Source organism: Peromyscus maniculatus, chromosome X (genome assembly GCF_049852395.1).
Source record: "Peromyscus maniculatus bairdii isolate BWxNUB_F1_BW_parent chromosome X, HU_Pman_BW_mat_3.1, whole genome shotgun sequence".
NCBI classification, from domain to species: Eukaryota; Metazoa; Chordata; class Mammalia; order Rodentia; family Cricetidae; genus Peromyscus; species Peromyscus maniculatus.
The window spans coordinates 117,444,397-117,464,706 of NC_134875.1; the positions used below are offsets into that span (position 1 = coordinate 117,444,397).

The window sequence follows — 20,310 nt, forward strand, 5'->3', positions numbered from 1 at the left end:
TCTCCCCAGGAAAAGTTCCACATAAAATCAAGCACAGTCACTAAGTTTACTCTTAACAAATAGCTAAAATGGGAGATCCAGAACCAGCCTAATTATTATCTGAAAAGATATGCGATTGTTACTCCTGTTATTTTGCATTTGCCTCCCCAGAGGAGGAAACACAAGGTCAAGAGAGTATCTACTTTGTACTAAGTATGGAAAGTGAGTAGAATTTGGATGGCTTAGGTGCTAAATAGGAAATGTGTAAATCTATGTTAGGGTGGGTTGTAGGAAGAACTGTCTCTCCACTTTCTTTCCTTTTATTCTCTAAGAGATTCATTGAAGATGTAGTATGAATAAAGCACTGAAAAATAACTACAGTTCTGAGAAATGTGAAATGACTTCTTATAGTCACTTAGTAACATTGGATCTGAATCTAAGTCTTCCTGATTCTCAGAATTGACATCTACTTCTATAGCATTTTATCATTAATGGCCTAGCCCACCTTCTGCTTTATATCTTCCATCTGACTGCTCAATAATCCTACTGAAATGAGATGTCTTTTTGTTGTTGTTTCATTGTTCTTTGAAGGAACTCAGTAATCAATGGCTTTGCTCCAGGAGTATAAAAACTTCATAATTATCTATGTATCCAATTATCTGTCTTTTAATTACTGCCCAGTGATCACCAGCACACCTTCTATAGTACAGATATTTGTCATTTTTAAATGATTCAAACATGGTGAAACTTGTAGAGAGACTGCCAAGCTTTGCAAACTTGTAAAAGTTCCCTTTTCAAATGGAGTGTCTTTCCTCTAGAGCAGTGGTTCTCAAACTTGTGGGTTGCAACCCCTTTAACAAACCTCTGTCTCCAAAAATATTTACATTACAATTCATCACAGTAGCAAAATTACAGTTATGGAGTAACAACAAAATGATTTTATGGTTGGGGGTCACCATAACAGGAGGAACTGTATTGAAGGGTCACAGCATTAAGAATGTTGAAAACCACTGCTCTAGAATGTAATCTAGGAAAATGTACCAAAGTAGTTTATATGTCTTGAAAGAGCCACAGTTACATTATGCTTATGCAGGGATTCTTTCAAAGGCAGCAGTATGGACCAAGAAAAAGCCCTTGTCAGCATAAGTCAGCTTTACCAGAAGCTTTCTGAAATAAGATGACTTAGGTAATGAGTAACAACAGGCTGGCCTTTAAACTCTTTTGACTTAAACCTACATTTTGATCAAATTCCCCTTCATATCTAGCCAATCATTGAGCCAGTCAATCATCTCTGTATAATCATCTAAAAGTATACAAGTCTTAACATTCTGAAAATGCCCACAGAAACAAAGGCCAAAATGGTTGGGATTGGGATTGTGAAATTTGCTCCACAATTGTCATAGTTCAGACTATCATTGATGGTTTTAAACTCACCTCTTAAATCACAGGTATTTCAAACTTCCCTATACTGTTTCAAAATCAGTTTTCCCCCTACTGTGGTTAAATATTTACTTTCGGAGGGAAGGGTTATGAAATCTAAAAGCAATTTGAAGCAGTCACCATGAAATGAAGGATTTCTTCTTGTTCTCAAACTATAAACAACATGAGGAAACATTTTAATTCATCAGGAAGGAGCTTTGCAGCTTGGGAGGAAGAGAAAAGTTGATATAGAGCTAGAAGGACTGCTGGATTTTGTCTGCTTTCCTGATTAAGTACCATTTTGGAGAGGAAACTGAGTCAGAATGGTGATCTGGTGAGGCTGGAGAGACCTGTTGCAATCTTAGAGGACAGATTGAATGAGGGAAGGAAATGTAGCTTTCTTGTTGCCCCAAGACTCCTTCTTGTCATTCTGTCTCTACATCATTACCTGGAGAGAAAACTGATTAATGTTAATGCAGTGGAAAGTTACTTCCAAATGGAGGGAAATCTTTCTATTGCTAGTCCAGGCAGATGAAGTCAAAGACAAGTAGTATGGTGCTTTGAACAGGTATGGACCCCATAGACTCACATGTTTGAATGCTTGGCCCATAGAGAGTGGCACTATTAGGAGGTGTGGCCCTGTTGAAGGAAGTGTGTCACTGTGGGGATGGATTTTGACATCTCATATATGTTCAAGCTGTGAGTTCAATCAGGAACTCAACAGAGCTTTCCAGAAATTATGAGAACACACTTTCAATGCCTTCATAATTTTACTCCCGCTGGTCCATTTTTGAAGGCCCCAAATCTGCCCTACATAAAACCACTTAGTTTAGCTCCTGCTTAATCCACCAGTATAGTACATGCCAGCTCTTTGCACTCACAGAACCTTGTCTCTAAGAAGAACGGAATCATGTGGTTTTCATGGCATTTCCCAGCACCTCCATGATTTACTGCTTAATTCTGGTGTGGGTGCTTATGTTATAGTCATTAATTACTGCATTAAGTTAAGTCACAAAACTAATGAATATTTGGATAGGGGATTACAAAATGGGTATATAGTTTTCTTGGATTATAATATATAAACACAGTCTAGAAGGGACCACAGCTTTTCATAACTAATAAATGTGTGTTTCTGAGACTCGTCAAAATCATGAGTAAAATAACCAAAGCATCATCATAACACGTAGGTAAGTCTCAGTTCAGTGTACATTTTATTTTCAGTTCTAGCATCTAAATAAAGAATATTCTTTTATCTTGTTCTATTAAAAATCATTCTGTAACTAGAGTCAGAATCCTTTGAAGCTCTTGAATCAGGCCCCAATATGAGTCAAGAATGGGAAGCAATTGTGGAAAAAAATGGCCTTTTATGTGAAGATAGAATTGGTCATCAGACAGGATAGTTTAGGGGCCACTGTTGGGTGTCTGTGTCTAGTAACCTACACTCTACCCACTCTCAGTGATATCTGCAATGTATCAGTAGAGGGACAAGGAATATCAGTCCTCAGGGCTTTTATAATACAACTCAAGCAGTATGAGGAAGGTGGGAGACTGAATCATCAACACCTATAATTGGGAACTGAATCAAAAAGGATTTGCAGACATGTTATCTCCAGTGCTATAAACAGAGGTTTAAACTGATGCAAAGGTTGATTATGAGGCAAGCAGAAGCTTTGGTGATGTGGGATGTTTTGTACAGAAGCAATTCTATAATTATTGGTGGTTTGAGAGAGTGTGACAGTTGGTTTTAAATGTCAACTTGCCACAAATTAAAGTAATCTGAGCAGGAAGCCTCAATGGAGGAATTGTCTTAATTGCCTTAATTGACATGGGAATACCCACTGAAAATGTGGGTGGCACCTTCTGGTAATAACCCAGATTAAAAAGGGGGTTGCTCATAAGTGAAGAAAGATTATATAATCTTTGCTCACTTGGCCTTTCCTCTTGCCATTGAGTTAATTTACCCTATTGTTCCTGCTGCTGCTGCTGCTGCTGCTGCCGCCACTGTGTCCTTCACTTATATTAGAAAAAGCTTTTCTGGGCTTCTAAAATATACAGAGGACCAATGGTTCTCCAGGAACCCTCTAAGCCTTTGGCACCAGATTGGGACTCCTATGCTACCCAGCCTCCTAGATAGAACAACTACTGACTTCTGAGTATCTCTGGTATTAGCCATTGCTGGATGACTCTGATGGCTTAGATACCCAGATGCAAGGACTGAACAATAACCCAGTTCTCAGCCTTTCAGGAGGTAAAGTCATAGAGGTAGCCAGAAAGTAGCATTCCTCCGTGATTCATACCTTAAGTTCCTGCCCTGACTTTCCTTAATGTTAGACTTCGATATGAAATCATACGCTAAACAAACCCTTTCCTATTCAAGTTGCTTTAGGTCACAGTTTCTTGTCACAGAAATAGAATGAAAGTAGGATGGGGGACTCTCAGAAGTGATGTAATTTAAAGGAAGAAAACCATTACCAATAATGAGACACTAGACATGTTAGACAAACTTCTCTTCTTCTAAACTGTTCACCATCTACCTTTTCCTTTTATTTGACCTAACATGTCCTATGATATCCTGACTCTTACTACCATTTGTTATAATAAACTCAATGAAATGTTTTGGATAAATTATAACATATGTTACTCAAAAGTCTCACCTGATTCCTATGGAGTTGTGCATTTTTAAGAAATACAAACTTAGAATCTGACTTTCTCTAAAGAAGATGAATAAAGCAAGATGTATATCCTTCATACTTTGGTCATGGATGATTAATTTGGCAAGTCAGCAAAATACTTTAAAGTATTGGAGTATGATAAAACAAATTAGGGAAGTTGTGGTTGCTAATTTTGATAGGTACCTTGACACAAGCTAGAACCAGCTGGAAAGAGTCTCAGTGACAAATTGTGTATGTTGAGTTAGCCTGTGGACATATCTGTGAGTAACTGCTTTAATTTATGATATGGAGAGACCCAGCACAGTGTGGGCATTTCTATTCCATGGGAAGGGGATCATGAACTGTGTAAGAGTAGAGAAACCTTAGCACAAGCAAGCAAACAAGTAAACGTGTGCATTCCTTTTTCTGTGCTCTTCACTGTGGAACTGATGTTACTAGCTGTCTGAATCTCCTGCCTTAACTTCCCTCCAATGATGAACTGTAACCTGGAATTAGAAGTTTAAATAAACCCTTTGATCCCCTAAGCTGATTTTTGTCAAGGTATTTACCACAGCCAAAGAAATGAAACTAGACCAGAAGTCAATATTAAACAACTAATCTGAACAGAATTGGACAAAATTTGTTTTGACATGTTTTCATCAACAAGTGCTGTGTCTTGCATCAATGGTTAGAAATTTGCTAAGACATTTGATTCCCATTGAAAATACCTATTTGACTTTCCCTCGTGTGTCTTAAACATTGGAATCAGGGGTTATGGACTTCGAATCCACTACTACTTCGTTTAAGCTTTTGCCATTTGGAAAGCGTATATACAGTGTTGGGAATTGTGGTCATGTTTGTAATGAAAACAATGGATTAGACATTTCTCCTTGTGTTTTATTTTTCGGCACCTTTGAAAAATCAACAACTATAGCCTGTTTCACTTCCAACTTAAATCAAGTCTTCTGCTGGGAATATATTAATACTAATAACTCCTTGGCCACTAAATAATTGAGTCTAATGCCTGAAAAAGGCAGACACTGACACCGAAATTCCAGGAGTATTTTGAGAACACAATTTGAAAAGTTATGACTAATTTTCTTTTCCTTGCTTTTATTTATTATTATTTTTTAATTGATTATGTGTCCACATGTCTCATTAAAATGGAGCTGTTTTAAGGCAAGGACCACATTTTACTGAGCTCTGGATCTTTTATGCCCAGTATATTGTCTGGCTCATTGAAAACCCTTTTAGGAAAATAATTAGACTTTCTGCAGTTCAAATTTGCCAATAGCTTGTGTTTCTTGAATGTGGCATCTGTATTCTCCTTCACCAAAGATTTTCTTCCTCAGATTTCAGAGACTATCCACAACCTGCCAATGGACAAACTCCTCAGAATCTAAGCAATGAGTCATGTGTCACATTTCAGAACCAGAGATACAACAATTGCCTCTGGACCTATGTTGGTGTAACATATATCCTTCACTGATATAGAACAGAGAAATCTTAACTGTATGAAAAGAAATAACAACAGACTGATTTTATTTCAGCAGTGCACACTGCTAGGTATTTACTAGCACAAACACCACCCAAGGCCCAAAGGATTAGCTGAAGCAGCTGATACACTGTGTTACTTTTTATAACTCTCCTTTCCAGCATCATGCTCTACATATGTCCCATTCTATCAGGTCACATCAACTTAGGTCATGCCCAACACAGCATCTTACACCAGACAAATGGATTATCATGCAGAATATTGTTTCCTTAACAATGCAATGGGCATCCAGGGAATTTATGATTCTTTCTGAAAGCAGCAGTACTGCCACATTTCCCAAATAAGCAGCCTACTACATTTCATAAGATACTAGACAGTAAACCACAAGCTCTGGAATTACTAGGTATAAGAATGGAATATGCAGTAAAGAGCCAAATTATATAATAATTATATAAAAGAATAGGTTCTTAAATGGTGGTGAGTCTGCAAACTTGTGAAAAGTATTTAAAAGAATATTAATTGCTCATTCTTGGGGGATGGTAAATAAAATAAGAGAGTAAAGGGGTACTTTATAAGGGATGTTTGAAATGTCAATAGTTATTTGGTGTACTAAGTCTCTCTTGTACAGTACACTGTCCTAATCTGTCAGAAGAGGTAAAATATTACTGAAAAAAGCTTATTATTCAAAAAGAACATTCTTTTTTGGATTCAGGCTTTAATTATCATATATGACTCCATGGCAAGTAGTTTTATATTGTCTCTGTCAGGGTCTAGCCAACCATAGCTAAACAATGAGGTCTTGTGTATCAGCATTTTCCTGCAAAATCGAATTATTGTTTGCATTTCTTCTATAGTTGATTTTGAAATAAATGACACACAAAGTTGTCATTTAGCCTACACAATTGAAACGACTACAATCTGGCCCTTTTAATGAAATGTTTTCTGGTGTCTACATCTTTAATTTTCATGAGAATATGTCCACAGATGGATATGTTGATCCATGTCTTACAATGAAAGTAATTGGATTTTACAGATCCTGGAACTTGGTAAGTGTCAAAGATTGAGTGTGACTCTAAAGATCTATAATTTAAAAAAAATACTATGATTCAAAAAAATCCATGTTCTTTTGCATCACTCAAGTATTGTAGTAACTAAAATACAAGGCAGAAAAAAATAAGAACTTTACTCTTCCCAGAGTGTCTTTACAACTCAAGCTTTTCTTTCAATTGAGACTGTCCAACTTTGCTAAATAGCTGTAATATATCCTGTTACTCAGTAACATGCACCCAAGAGTTCCTGCTCTGCAGTGAAGGTTATATATCTGATAATGTTTATTCCTTGGAGAGGATCAGTTCTTAACACTGGGAAGCTAAGATGTTTCTTTGGGGATTTGCTGTCTGTTTTTCATTTAAAATCATGAAACAAATAAAACATTTTAAGATATTTTAAGGGCAGTGTTGACTAGACTAAGAGGTGAGTCTTTGTCCTCATAGCCAAACACCCAGCCTCAAGGTTCTGGGTCCAGGGGCACAACACTGTGCCTCCCACACCACCACCCACTGCAGTTCCAGTTTCAGGCCTGTAGGCAAGTCTCCTACAGACAGGTTGGACTACCACCATCCCCTACCAGATCCTGTCACCCTCAAGCACCACCTCCCCCAAACCCCACCCTTTCTTGGAGACTGCAACTGCTACCTGAGACAGAGCCTGCCAACACCCATTGGACTAAGAGCTGCTCCCTGAGTCACAGAGTCCATCAGCACAGATTCACCAAGATCCCTAAATAGACCAAGAGTTTCAGTTGAACCAAGAGAGCCTTTCTCAGGTACAGACACCACTTGCATTGAGTGGAGGAAGAGATTGGTAGATGCTAGTGAAAAATTAAAGTCAACAACATACAGATGAATATGGCTCTATTAGAACCTAGTGGTTCTACATCAGCAAGACCTGAACATACCAACGCAGAAGAAATAGGAGAAATTGACCTTAAAAAATGATTTTAAGAAGATGATAGAGGCCTTTAAAGAGGAAATGAAACATTCCCTTAAAGAAATTGAGGAAAAAACAAACAAAAAGTGGAAGAAATCAATAAATCCCTTAAAGAAAGCCAATAAAAAGCAATTAAACAGGTGAAGGAAACAGTCCAAGATTTGAAAACTGAAATAGAGGCAATAAAGAAGACACAGAGGGAATGCTGGAAACGAAAAATCTGAGTAAACAAACAGGAACTATAGATGCAAGCATAACCAACAGAATGCAAGGTATGGAAAAGAGACTCTCTGGCATTGAAGATACAATAGAGGAAATAGATTCATCAAAGAAAACACTAAAGCCAAAATGTTGTAACACAAAATGTCCAGGAAATTTGGGACATCATGAAAAGACCAAACCTAAGAATAATAGGGATAGAAGAAGAATAATACCAACTGAAAGGCACAGAAAATATATTCAACAAAATCATAGAAGAAAACTTTCTCAACATAAGAAGAAAATGCCTATGAAGATACAAGAAGCTTACAGAACACCAAATAGACTGGATCCACAAAAAGACCCCTTAGCACATAATAATCAATCCACTAAACATACAGAATAAAGAAAAAAATATTAAGAGCTGCAAATGAAAAAGGCCAAGTAACATATAAAGGCAGACCCATCAGAATAACACCTGACTTATCAATGCAGACTCTGAAAGCCAGAAGGTCCTGGACAGACGTTATGCAGACACCAAGAGACCATGGATGCCAGCAAAACTCTCAATCACAACAGATGGAATAAACAAAATATTCCATGATAAAACCAGATTTAAACAATACCTATCCACAAATCTAACCCTACAGAAAGCACTAGAAGGAAAAATCCAATTTAAGGAAGTTAGATACACCCATGAAAACATAGGCAATAGATAATCCCACACCAACAAGTACCAAAGAAAAGAAACACACAACACTACTATAATTAAACTGGTTGAAACTCTGTGGGTTTGGTCCCTTGTTTGGGCACCAAAAATGTAAGTGAATTTGTTGCAACAACTCTGGGGAAAAGTGTTCTGACTACATGGGGAGTCAGGCAACCCCCTTAGGTGCTTAGGACAGCCCTGAAGCTGCAAAGAGACAGTTCAGCGCTGGAGGGCAAGGTATCCTGGACACCTCGAACTACTCAGAACAACAGCTCTACCCTGAAGGTGTCCCAGACACCTGGAGCTATTTAGCACAGCTCTGACGGCTGGAACTGCAAAGAAGCAGCCCAAACCTGGAAGGGAAATTTTTATGACTTCTCAGGAAAGTCAGGCCTGGAACTGATGGGGGATGGTCTCTCTGCGGGATATAGCAATCCTGCTCCTCTCCTGGAGAGCCACTACAGCTGAGCTTTGCACAGCACCCTCTTATGGGGGCTTCCTAGCAGAGCTCTGCTTCTCTTGCTTAAGATGTTGCTTCTTTTGCTTCACTCTGCAAAAGGGGAAACCGCTGCAGAAATGTAGCAATCTCCTCCAGCTCTGGAGAAAAGTTACCTTTTCAGCTCTCTTGTTTTGTCCACTGAGGGACGTCTCAGTAAGGATCTTTTGTTCAGCTCCTCCTTTCTCTGCTCTTTCAGCTCTCTCTTACTTTTCCCCTGAGGGACATCTCAGGAACGATCTTCTCTATGCCAGTGAATGAAGATTTTGACACCCAAAACTCTTTTGAGAAAGAGATTGATATGGGAAGGAGGAGTCCAGGAGAGTAGCTGCCTCTACCAGGGTGGAGAGAACAGCCATTTTCCTAACTCACCAGGCAGGGCAGTTTACACATGAAGTCTTGGGAGTAGAGTCTACCAGGAGTTGACTTGGGTCCCAGGGTTCTACTGTGCTGCTCTGTGGTTGGTTGATTTCACAAATCAGTTGGCCAGGGGCAGAGATGGCTCTGATTTGAGCCAAAATGTGTTTCTTTCTGCCCTGATCTGAGCCATCTTTCCCTACTTCTGGATCCAGGGTCTGGGTATGTTTCTTTAGCCAGCCCCCTTTCCTTACAACTACCACCAAAAAACCTAACAGGAATTAACAATCATTGGTCATTAATATCCCTTAACATCAAAGGTCTCAATTTGCCTCTAAAAAGACAGGCTAACAGAATGGATATGAAAACAGGATCCATTCTTCTGCTGCATACAAGAAACACACCTCAACTTCAAAGACAGACACTACCTCAGAGTAAAAGGCTGGAAAAAGACTTTCCAATCAAATGGACTTAAGAAGCAAGCTGGTAGCTGGGTGATGGTGGTGGTGGTGGTGGTGGTGGTGGTGGCGGCGGTGGCGGCGGGATAGAAATTGGAAAGGAAGAAGTGAAACTTTTCACTATTTGCAGATGATATGACAGTATACATAAGTGACTGCAAAAATTCTACCAGGGAACTCCTACAGCTGATAAACTCCTTCAGTAAGGTGGCAGGATACAAGATTAACTAAAAAAAAAATCAGTAGCCCTACTTTATACAAATGATAAAAGGGCTGAGAAAGAAATCAGGGAACCATCACTCTTTACAATAGCCACAAATAATAAAAAATACCTTGAGGTAACTCTAACCAAGCAAGTGAAGGACTGGTATGACAAGAACTTTAAATCTCCAAAGAAAGAAATTGAAGAAGATATCAGAAAATGGAAAGATCTCCCATGCTCATGGATAGGTAGGATTAACATAGTAAAAATGGCAGTCTTACCAAAAGCAATCTACAGATTCAGTGCAATCCCCATCAAAATCCCAACACAATTCTTCACAGACTTGGAAAGAACAATACTCAACTTCATATGGAAAAAAAACAGGATAGCTAAAAGAATCTTGTACAATAAAGCAACCTCTGGAGGCATCACCATCCCTGACTTCAAGCTCTACTGTAGAGCTACAGTAATAAAAACAGCTTGGTATTGGCATAAAAACTGACATGTGGACCAATGGAATCGAATTGAAGACTCTGAAATTAATCCACACACTTATAATCACCTGATTTTTGACAAAGAAGCCAAAAGTGTACAATGGAAAAAAGAAAACATCTTCAACAATGATGCTGGCATAACTGGATGTCAACATGTAGAAGATTGCAAATAGATCCATATCTGTCACCATGTACAAAACTCTAGTCCAAGTGGATCAAAGACCTGAACATAAATCCAGTTACACTGAACTTAATAGAAGAAAAAGTATGAAGTAGTCTTGAATGCATTGGCACAGGAGACCACTTCCTAAATATAACACCAGTAGCACAGACACTAAGAGCAACAATTAATAAATGGGACCTCTTGAAACTGAGAAGCTTTTGTAGGACAAAGGAAACAGTCAATAAGACAAAACAGCAGCCTTCAGAATAGGAAAAGAACTTCACCCACCCCACATCTGACAGAGGGATGATCTGCAAAATATATTAAAGAACTCAAGACACTAGACATCAAAATACCTAACAATCCAGTTGGAAAATGGGCTATAGAGCTAAACAGAGAATTCTCAATGGGAGAACCTCAGGTGGCCAAGAGACATTTAAGGAATTGCCCAGCATCCTTAGTCATCAGTGAAATGCAAATCAAAACAACTATGAGATACCATCTTACACCTATCAGAATGACTAAGATAAAAAAAACACTGAGGACAGCTTATGTTATAGAGGTTGTGGAGTAAGTGGAACACTCCTCTACTGTTGGTGTGAGTGCAAACTTGTACAGTCACTTTGGAAATCAGTATGTTGGTTTTTCAGAAAATTTGGGATCTTCCTCAAGACCCAGCTATACCACTCTTGGGCATATACCCAAGGAATGTTCAACTGCATCACAAGGACACATGCTCAACTATGTTCATAGCAGCATTATTCATAATAGACAGAGCCTGGAAACAACCTAGATGTCCCTCAATTGAAGAATGGACTAAGAAAATGTAGTACATATTCACAATGGAGTACTACTCAGTAGAGAAATACAATGACATCATGAAATTTACAGGCAAATGGATGGAACTAGAAAATATCATCCTGAGTGAGGTAATCCAGACTCAGAAGAACAAACATGATATGTACTCACTCATAAGTGGATACTAGATGTAAAGCAAAGGATAACCAGACTGCAACCCACAACTCCAGGGAGGCTAGCTAGCAGGGAGGACCCTAGAAAGGATGCATAGATTGCCCAGTGAAGAAAAATAGATGAGATCTTCATGAACAAGCTGGGCATGGGGGAAGGGTAATAGAGTGCAAGGGATGGCAGATGAGAATATAGGGGGAATGGGAGGTTTGAGCTGGAACAGGGACAGAATGGGAAAGCAAAGAAGGAGATAACATGATAACTGAAGACATCATGGCATTGGTAGTAACAGGGTGCTAGGGAAGTTCCCAGGAATCCACAAGGATGACCCCACCTTAGACTACTGGCAATAGTTGAGAGGGTACCTGAACTGGCCTACTCCCGTGATCAGATGGCTGAATACCCTAACTGTCATCATAGAGCCCTCATCTAATGACTGATGGAAGCAGATGCAGAGATCCACAGTCGGGTGCCAGGCCGAGCTCCTGGAGTCCAATTGATGAGATAGATGAGGGAGTCTATGAGCAAGGGACATTGAGATCATGATGGGAAAATGTACAGAGATGGCCAGCCAAACTAGTGGAAATGCTTGAACTGTGGACCAATAGCTGAGGATTCCCCATGGTACTGGAGTAGGCCCCCTGGATAGGTGAAAAAGTTATTTAGCTTGAACTGTTTAGGGGGCCCCCAGGCAGTGGCATCAGGATCCATCCCTGGTACATGAGCTGGCATTTTGGAGCCTAGTGCCTATGTTGGGACACTTTGCGCAGCCTTGGTGCAGGGAGGAGGGGCTTGGACCTGCCTCACCTGAGTGTGCCAGTATCTCCTGACTCCCCATCAGAGACCTTGCCTTGGAGGAGGTGGGAATGGGTGAGGTTGGGGTGGAAGGCTGGGGGCAGGAGGAGGGAGGTGAGGGAAATCTGTGGTTGGTATGTAAAATGAATAGAAAATCTCTTAGTATTAAGAAACACACACACAGAGAGAGAGAACCTACAAAAAAGATATTTAAAAAAAAAGAACAATAGGAAAATTTTCTGAGTCTGGAAAGATAAAGATCCTGGAGAACATATTTGAATGAAATATTTGGAAATGAGGGCCTAGATATGTAGTTCAGTTGGTAGAGTATTTGTTTAGCATGGTTGAGGCCTTGGCTTCATTCTCCAGTCACCCACACACCGTGATTTGTAGCTCATGCCTATAACCTCAGCACCCAGGGATTAGAAGTGGAAGGCTCAGAAGTTCAGGGTCATTTTCTACTACATATTGAGTTGTAGACCAACCTGGGTCAGGGATCCTGTTTCAGAACAGAAGGAATTTCAGAAAGATTCTGTACCAAATTAATGCCCAATAAAAATTAAGAGATCAAGGCCTCAAGGTCTTAGGTTTATTGAGAAGCACAAATGAGGTTAGGATAAAGTCTCTACATATTCAGCCCAGATTCAACTGTTGATGACCAAGTTGATCCATTAAATATTTTGTGTATGATTAATGAAAGAACTATTGAAACTGGAGTTCACATATTATGGTTCAAGGTAATTAGAATGAATATTCTGTAATTTCTTTATTTAAATATATATGCTTAGATATTTATACAATAACATCATCTGTCCATAAACCTACTAGACACATTTTATTGTGAAGAATCACACTTATTTCACACCATGAAAACTTCTGAAATGTTACACCTACTTTAAATTTCAAATAATAAACAAGAGCCCACAAAGTCATACATTCATACACATCCTGTCCTGAAGAATCAGGTATCCCTAGGCACAAAGAACTGAAGAGCTATAACCAGCAAAGGCTTACCTGATACTGTAGAGCACTTTGCCATTTTTGGAAATCCGTAGCAACTTGTTGTCAGTGGTGACATCATGGAAATTGGCACCTTTCTCATTGGCAAAGAATAAATCCGGTTTCCAAATGGAATCCAACATAGATGGATCCAAATCCAGGGAATCATCTGGGTACTCACTGTATGCCAGCCGTGAATCATTCCACTGTTGTCTCAGAAAAATATTCACTCGATAGTCCTATAGAAATGCCATATACAAGAGCTACTTATTGTCCAGCCTGGCTAAAGAAACCTATTTAATTTCCCTCTCACCTTCTTTCTGATTTTATAGTGTTTTTGTCTCATCAAACAAGTCTCTGTACACGTTGGTCAAAATAAAGCACTCAGTTCTACTAGGATTTGAGGTGGAGGGGAATAAGAAAGAAGATTCAACCAAATCAGAACACCAAATACACAGGTTGGCTTTTTTATTTTTTATGCTTCATTTGTTAATTCTAGTTGAAATAATATTAATTCGAGATGATCTTTCTGAAGAAAAAGGCAATGATGAGTACAGAAATCAGACTGTCATGGCAGATTATTAAATAAACCTGATTCATTTTCTAAATCAGATATGACATGATTTCTAATCTCTTTTTTGCTTACATGCTCTGTAGAAAACCCACTCTGCAATTTGGGAAGGAAAATCTTATAAAACCATGTTATGATTGACCAATATTTTTAAAATCTTAACATTAAGTGCTTCATGTTGACAAAATGATTCCTTCACAACTACTTACTTTCAAAATTTTTGAGTATTTTATTGAATTCTCTCAGTGTGTTACATCTGCAGTAGAAAGCTTGATGCTTCATTCAAATAGAAAATTTTCAAGGTTTTTTATTTCAATATGAATATGAATACTATCTGACAAAAATTTTCTCCCTAGTGGGAGCCTCAGGTCCAGCCCCACCAATCTCATGTGACCTGGGCATTTCCTTCTGTGCTAATGAATCAGCTTGTGTCTGTGACGACTCTCCTGAGCACTTGTGTTCAAAGACTTTTAGGCTCACAGAAGCGTTGGTTAAGTTCATGACCTAGACTCTGACTGAGGCATCAACAGTAGTCCCTAGTCCTTCAGGACTGGTTTCAGAGCTTCAGAGCTTCTTGCCACTTGTGGCTGTGAAAGGTGGTAGACATCTCCATTTGTTCTTTTTCCCCCTCACCTTTCCTTTAAGCCCCATTGGCTTCATCTCCACATCCTTGGCATCTAGAAGCACTTTGGACCATTGTTTTTCTTAGTGATTAGGTTGTCTTGGTTTCCTTGAAACTTTCTAGTTGAGGTCCCTAAAGTCTCAGAATACCCTTATTCCTAAGCAAACAGATGTGATTGTTAACTGACAGGTACCATGGAAACCACTAAGAGATATCATATTTTGATTAATCCCCTCATGGTCAAAAGAAAAAAATTAGAGATAAGAATATACTAACCTATTAAAATTTCTATGGCTTTTTTTAAAATGCAGACTAGTTGTGACCAATCTCATAGAACATTTTGTATGTCATAGTTCTTGAGAAAGGTGCCTAGAGTAGGCTATAAAAGGCTAATAATCAAATAGTTCCTAACTATTGTAAATCAGTGATCAAACCTCAGATCTTCTGGGAAGCCTGCATTATTAAAACAAATTACCTGAGGTTTTCTATTGTATGATATGAACTTTTCTAACTTGAAAAAGCTTAGCAGGTGACATTTATTTATAATTTTTTATAGCAAATTCTCAAATCAGAGTGGATGTAGTTTGTGGGCTTAGCTCAACATCTACCCCAACTGGCTGTCCCCGTGAGTGATGAAGAGAATGGCAGGATCTCAACATTCTCAGAGTTGTTCAAAGATACCAGAAGACTATGGTCAGAAAGAGATTATTAGCAGTCCCATATCTCTTGGGGAATGGGTGATACTGAACCATTAGAGATTTGTGTAAATAGTGAATAAGAAAATCTGATTTGTGAAAATTAAGAAGGGACAATTAAAAATGTAACAACCCAGTGCTCATATATGGGTTGGTGTATATGAGATGCCTTCAAGAGTAAGAGAAATGAGGCCTTTCTAGCTTATGGTGTCCATTTCCTTCTATGTTCCTACAGCAAGAATCTACTCTTAAGAGAGTTCTTGTGGGTGAAAGTTGTGTGGCTTGATCTGTTTGTGGGTCCTCTGACAATGGGACCAGGACTTATCCTGGGTACACAAACTGGCTTTTTAGAGCCCATTCCTTATGGTGCAATGCTTTACTCAGCTTTGATCCAGGGGAGAGAGGCTAGGTCTGGCCCCAACTTGGTATGCCAGCCTGTGTTGACTACCCAAGGGAGGCCTTACCCTCTATGATGAAGGGATGGGGGTAGGTGGGGGGAGCAGAAGAAGAGGAGGGAGGGGGAACAGGGGTTGGTATGCAAAAGGAAAGAAAAATTTAAATAAAAATTATAAGATTAATTAATTTATTAATTTTTAAAAAGAGAATTCTTGGGGATGGGGGGAATCTCTATGCTTGTTTCAATTGGAAATAGGGAAGAAAAGGCGCTCCTCCTCAAGCCAAATCTAGAGATACTCTATGTCCAGGAAGTGGGAGCAGCTGGACATAACAAAAGTGAAAGGGTTAAATATCAGAGTATTCGGAGAATAGCAGCCTGTTCACCAGGAAGTATTTTGGGGTGCAAAAGGCCATGAGAAGCCAGCTAGAAATTGGTGGACAACAAAATCACAAACGTAATTCCCTTGGGATCCTCCTGTGTCCCTGAGAATGATTTAAACTTGCCTGTTGACCTACCCTAGAGAATATTAAATTAGTGACAAGCCATATTAAAGTGATGACCTTGAAGAAAAATGTCTTGACATAGATTTTCATAGCAAATTCTCGTGAGTGTTCTCCAGTGTTTCCTGGTTTTCTATTTTGAATTTTATAGCAAGAAAATTGTGAAATAAACTTTCTTGTAATGTTAGAATTTTTAAAATAGCAGTGAGAAAATTATATCTCACTTCAACCATTAAATGTCTAAAGATCATTTAAAATAGATTATTTTCACTACTTATAAACAATGATAAGTAGAACAGAAATATATTTGTATCCAGCAATTATATATCAGAGTTTTGGTTCACAAGTATCTATGTCTTTGAGTGTGCAGTCATTACTATTTATCCATGATTTTGTTTGTGATGAGATACACCATTTTAAAATAAATAATAGCCCTTACAAGTATTTCAGAACAGACAGGGACCCCACACACACAATATAGAGAAAGTAGATAGCCAAAGAAAATACTTTGCAACCATGCCTGTGCAATTCTTTCAGTACACTATAATTTTCAATGTATGCTAAACATTTGGACTATTTAATTTATCAATGCATCATGTCTGTTTCTTAATCTTTCTTTTTTTGGTTTTTCAAGACAGGGTTTCTCTGTGTAGTTCTGTGCCTTTCCTGGAACTCACTTATTAGACCAGGCTGGCCTCGAACTCACAGAGACACCTGGCTCTGCCTCCCGAGTGCTGGGATTAAAGGCGTGCACCACCACTGCCCGGCTCATGTCTGTTTCTTTACAAATGAATTTATTATCTGGTAATAACTCAAATAATAAGAGAGTAGTTATGTGGTTCTGTAGTCTTTCTTTGACTTTTCTGCTGCTTCCAGGCTCAATCAAATATTAACGGGAAAGTAAATACTGAGAAATATGGTTAAATCGGACTATATTCTCTTTTATATTGCCTGCACTCTCTGAGGACAGATTCTACTTCAAATAAACGATGTATTTCTTTGTACTAAAACTTATTTCTATATTATTGACTCTCTGAGCATTGGATAAGGTAATAGAAACACTTATTTTATATATGTGCATATATTTCATTTTAAAAACAAAATCCATGTATAAATTGTATAATCTTTATTATCTTAACATTGGTAATATGAGTACATACATTCCATAATAGTCTTTTATGTCAAATTTAGAATTTTTCAAGTTTCTTTTTCTGATACCTTCTAAAGCTATGCGTACTCCATAAACATTGCTTCCTTAAGCTGAATTATTTTGCACTATTATACATAGCTCTGCATTTGTACATAAAGATGATCACTTTATCTCAAAACTACTCATATCAAACCTTATCATTACCTCTTACTGCTTGGTATGTGTGCACTTTTCAATCTAATTATAAATATATTAAAGACATATTTATATAACCATAATGCTTTTGTCACACTTTGGTTTTTAAACTTGTCAACACCCCAAAAACACTTTCCATAATCTCAAAACTGTATTAGGAGAACTTGCATTTTAAATTATAGTGGTAGGCAATTGCTTTATGATGAATGTAGGCTTTTTAATTTCAGTATTAATTTAGGGAGCAAGTTCATCTTCTGTATCAGCTTAACAGAATATAACGTTTATGGATATGTATTGATTATTCTTTAAGATGTCAGTTAGCATCTTCTTATGATGTGCTCATTCAACTACTGAATGAAAGGAAACTTTTAGGCTCTTTCTGTTGTTATAATTCAAGTAACCATGTCAGCTTCTGTCTACCTTTTTCTCAGGTAGTTCCTCAGGCATGCAATTTCAGATCAGTGAAAAAGTAACTCCAATGTACATTTAGCTATCCCTCACACCTAGTAACGGTACCAAGATTTAGAAACTACTACTGAGGTATGGGTAGCATATCGGCACCTCCAAGGCCCAAATCACATAGAATCCACTCCAATCTCTCCAAGCACCATTTGAAGCTGGGAAGAAAGCTTCTCATCTCCATTTCCTGATGCTCCAGTCTTTGGGAGAGTGTCATAGGGCAGGAATGAAATACCCTTGGCTGTTAGTTATGTTGCCAATGTTTTCTATTTCTGCCTTAACATTAATAAAGAAAGAGTGATAAATATACTCTTATCCTGTAAATTCAATTGCTATCAGCAACTAAAGAAAAGGGGAAAGAGAGAAGGAAAGGATAAACTGACATTTTAAAAACAGTGTATAATCTGTCTCAGTATATATCTTTAAAACCATACAGAATTATATCTGCTGAATAATCATAATACAAGGGTCAAGTACCAACAAGTTCATGTGCCTCTTAATGAAAAAATACACAAATTATTGAATTTAATAACATATTATCATGATGATCCATAAAACTGTTGCTTGAAGAAACAACAATATGTTGTCCCATGAGCACATATCTCCAACACTTATATCAAAGAAGGGAACATTTATATTGGACCTGTAAGTCAATACTTTGTTAACAGGCAGCATTAACAATAAATTAGTGTGATTTCAGTAACCATGGGGGGACTAATTGTATAGTATCAAAAGAAATTTGAATTCTTGAAACAGATGATCATCACCCCCTCTTCAGAAACAATCAACCAAAACTAAATCTTTCAATAATTCTAGTTCAGTCACTGTAAGAGAATGAGGTGTAAAGCAAGAGACTATAATAAACATGATGAAAAACTCAGTTTAGAAGCATTCTTGGAAAAAAACATAGTTCCAGAAATTGCAGAGATATCAAAACTATTATCCCCAGAAAACAACACTAATTGATGGCCTCTATTACTTTATTGATATGCATAGAAGTTAAATTTTCTGATTTCAACTATAATTAGTTGATGTTCCATTTAATGTTTAACCAAATTTTGTGAGTCAATTTTTGAGGAAGTATCAGATTGTAGAATCCTAGAATTTTGATATAAGAAGGTTGAGCTGTGACAACATGCAAGTATGTTCTAAGCTAAATATTTATAACCTCACGAATCCTGCTTTTAAAGTTCTCACTCCCAACATGATAGTATTGGGAGACAATACATTTAAGATGTTATTCTATTATTAGGGCAGAGAAAGAAGTCTTTCTAGAATGAGAAGATGCAAGAAGTCAGCAATGTATAACCTTACTAGATCCGTCATCAATACCTGAGTGTGATGGCACCTTACTCTTGGGCTTCCAGCCTCCAAGACCGAAGAAAAAAATTCTTCGGTTTGTAAACCATCCAGTTTGTGCTACTTTGTAGCCTGACCCAATTAAGATAGGTTGCACCAGGTAGACACCCAGGCAAAACTTCAGTCATCTTGGAAGCCAGAACATTTTTTTTAAGTATTATGAACATTGAAATATTATCAATATAAATATTATTTTGACCCAGTCTATTTTTGCAAGTAAGGTTTGATTGGAGTGTACTCACATCCATTTGGTCACTATTAGTATTAGTATCTGCCCTCCACCAAGGGGCAAAGTTGAGTAGGCATGAGAGAGACCATCTGCCTCCAAGGTCTTGGGTATTTGCTGTCTGTCCCTTTACAGGAAGCATTTGCTAATTCCTACCCTAGGTGACATGAGAATTTCTTCTTGGACATAAACATGATAAACTTTTTGTAAAATGTTCTTTCTTTCAGTTTCCCACCAAAGCCATGAGAAAACAATATATATTTATTTTCAAAACCAAAAAAAGCTTATCATGACATCAAAATCTATGAAGTGAAATAAAAGAAGCACACTATGCAACACTCTCCTTACATGCAATTTGATCTATCTTACACAGCAGATAGACAGGCTGCTGACATTACCTTTGAGCAACAGTTTCCTTTTTTCATAGGAAACATGACAAAGGACGCTTACTAAGTGGCCAGGAAGCAGCTAAGCAGCCAATTTACTAAACAGCTCTGGAAGTCTTAAAGACTGAGGAAAATTGGGTATCCATAACTTCCATTTTCATCCCCTTAAAAGTTTAGCTTCTTGTATTAATGAACGCTGAAAAGGTGCATATTTACATTTTTGATTGAGAGTAAAATGCAGTGGGGAGATTTAATCAAGGCAACTTAGGAGTCTAATTAATGCAATCAGCATTAGGTCGTGCAATACGGTCATTGAATGCCATCGTGTAAAGCTGGTGACAGTGGGCTGTTGGAAACGTTGTCCCTCTTTTAAAGGT

At 38.0% G+C, this 20,310-nt stretch overlaps 1 protein-coding gene across 2 annotated transcripts in view; it reads right to left on the reverse strand.

Moving 5' to 3' along the window:
* Positions 1-20,310, reverse strand: part of Glra2 (glycine receptor alpha 2) — a 216,365-nt gene that overhangs the window by 157,297 nt on the left and 38,758 nt on the right. For both annotated transcript variants that reach the window (XM_006973195.4, XM_076561803.1), the window contains one exon: positions 13,389-13,612. In XM_006973195.4, the coding sequence (XP_006973257.1) occupies positions 13,389-13,612 (224 nt within the window). The remainder of the gene's footprint in view (positions 1-13,388; positions 13,613-20,310) is intronic.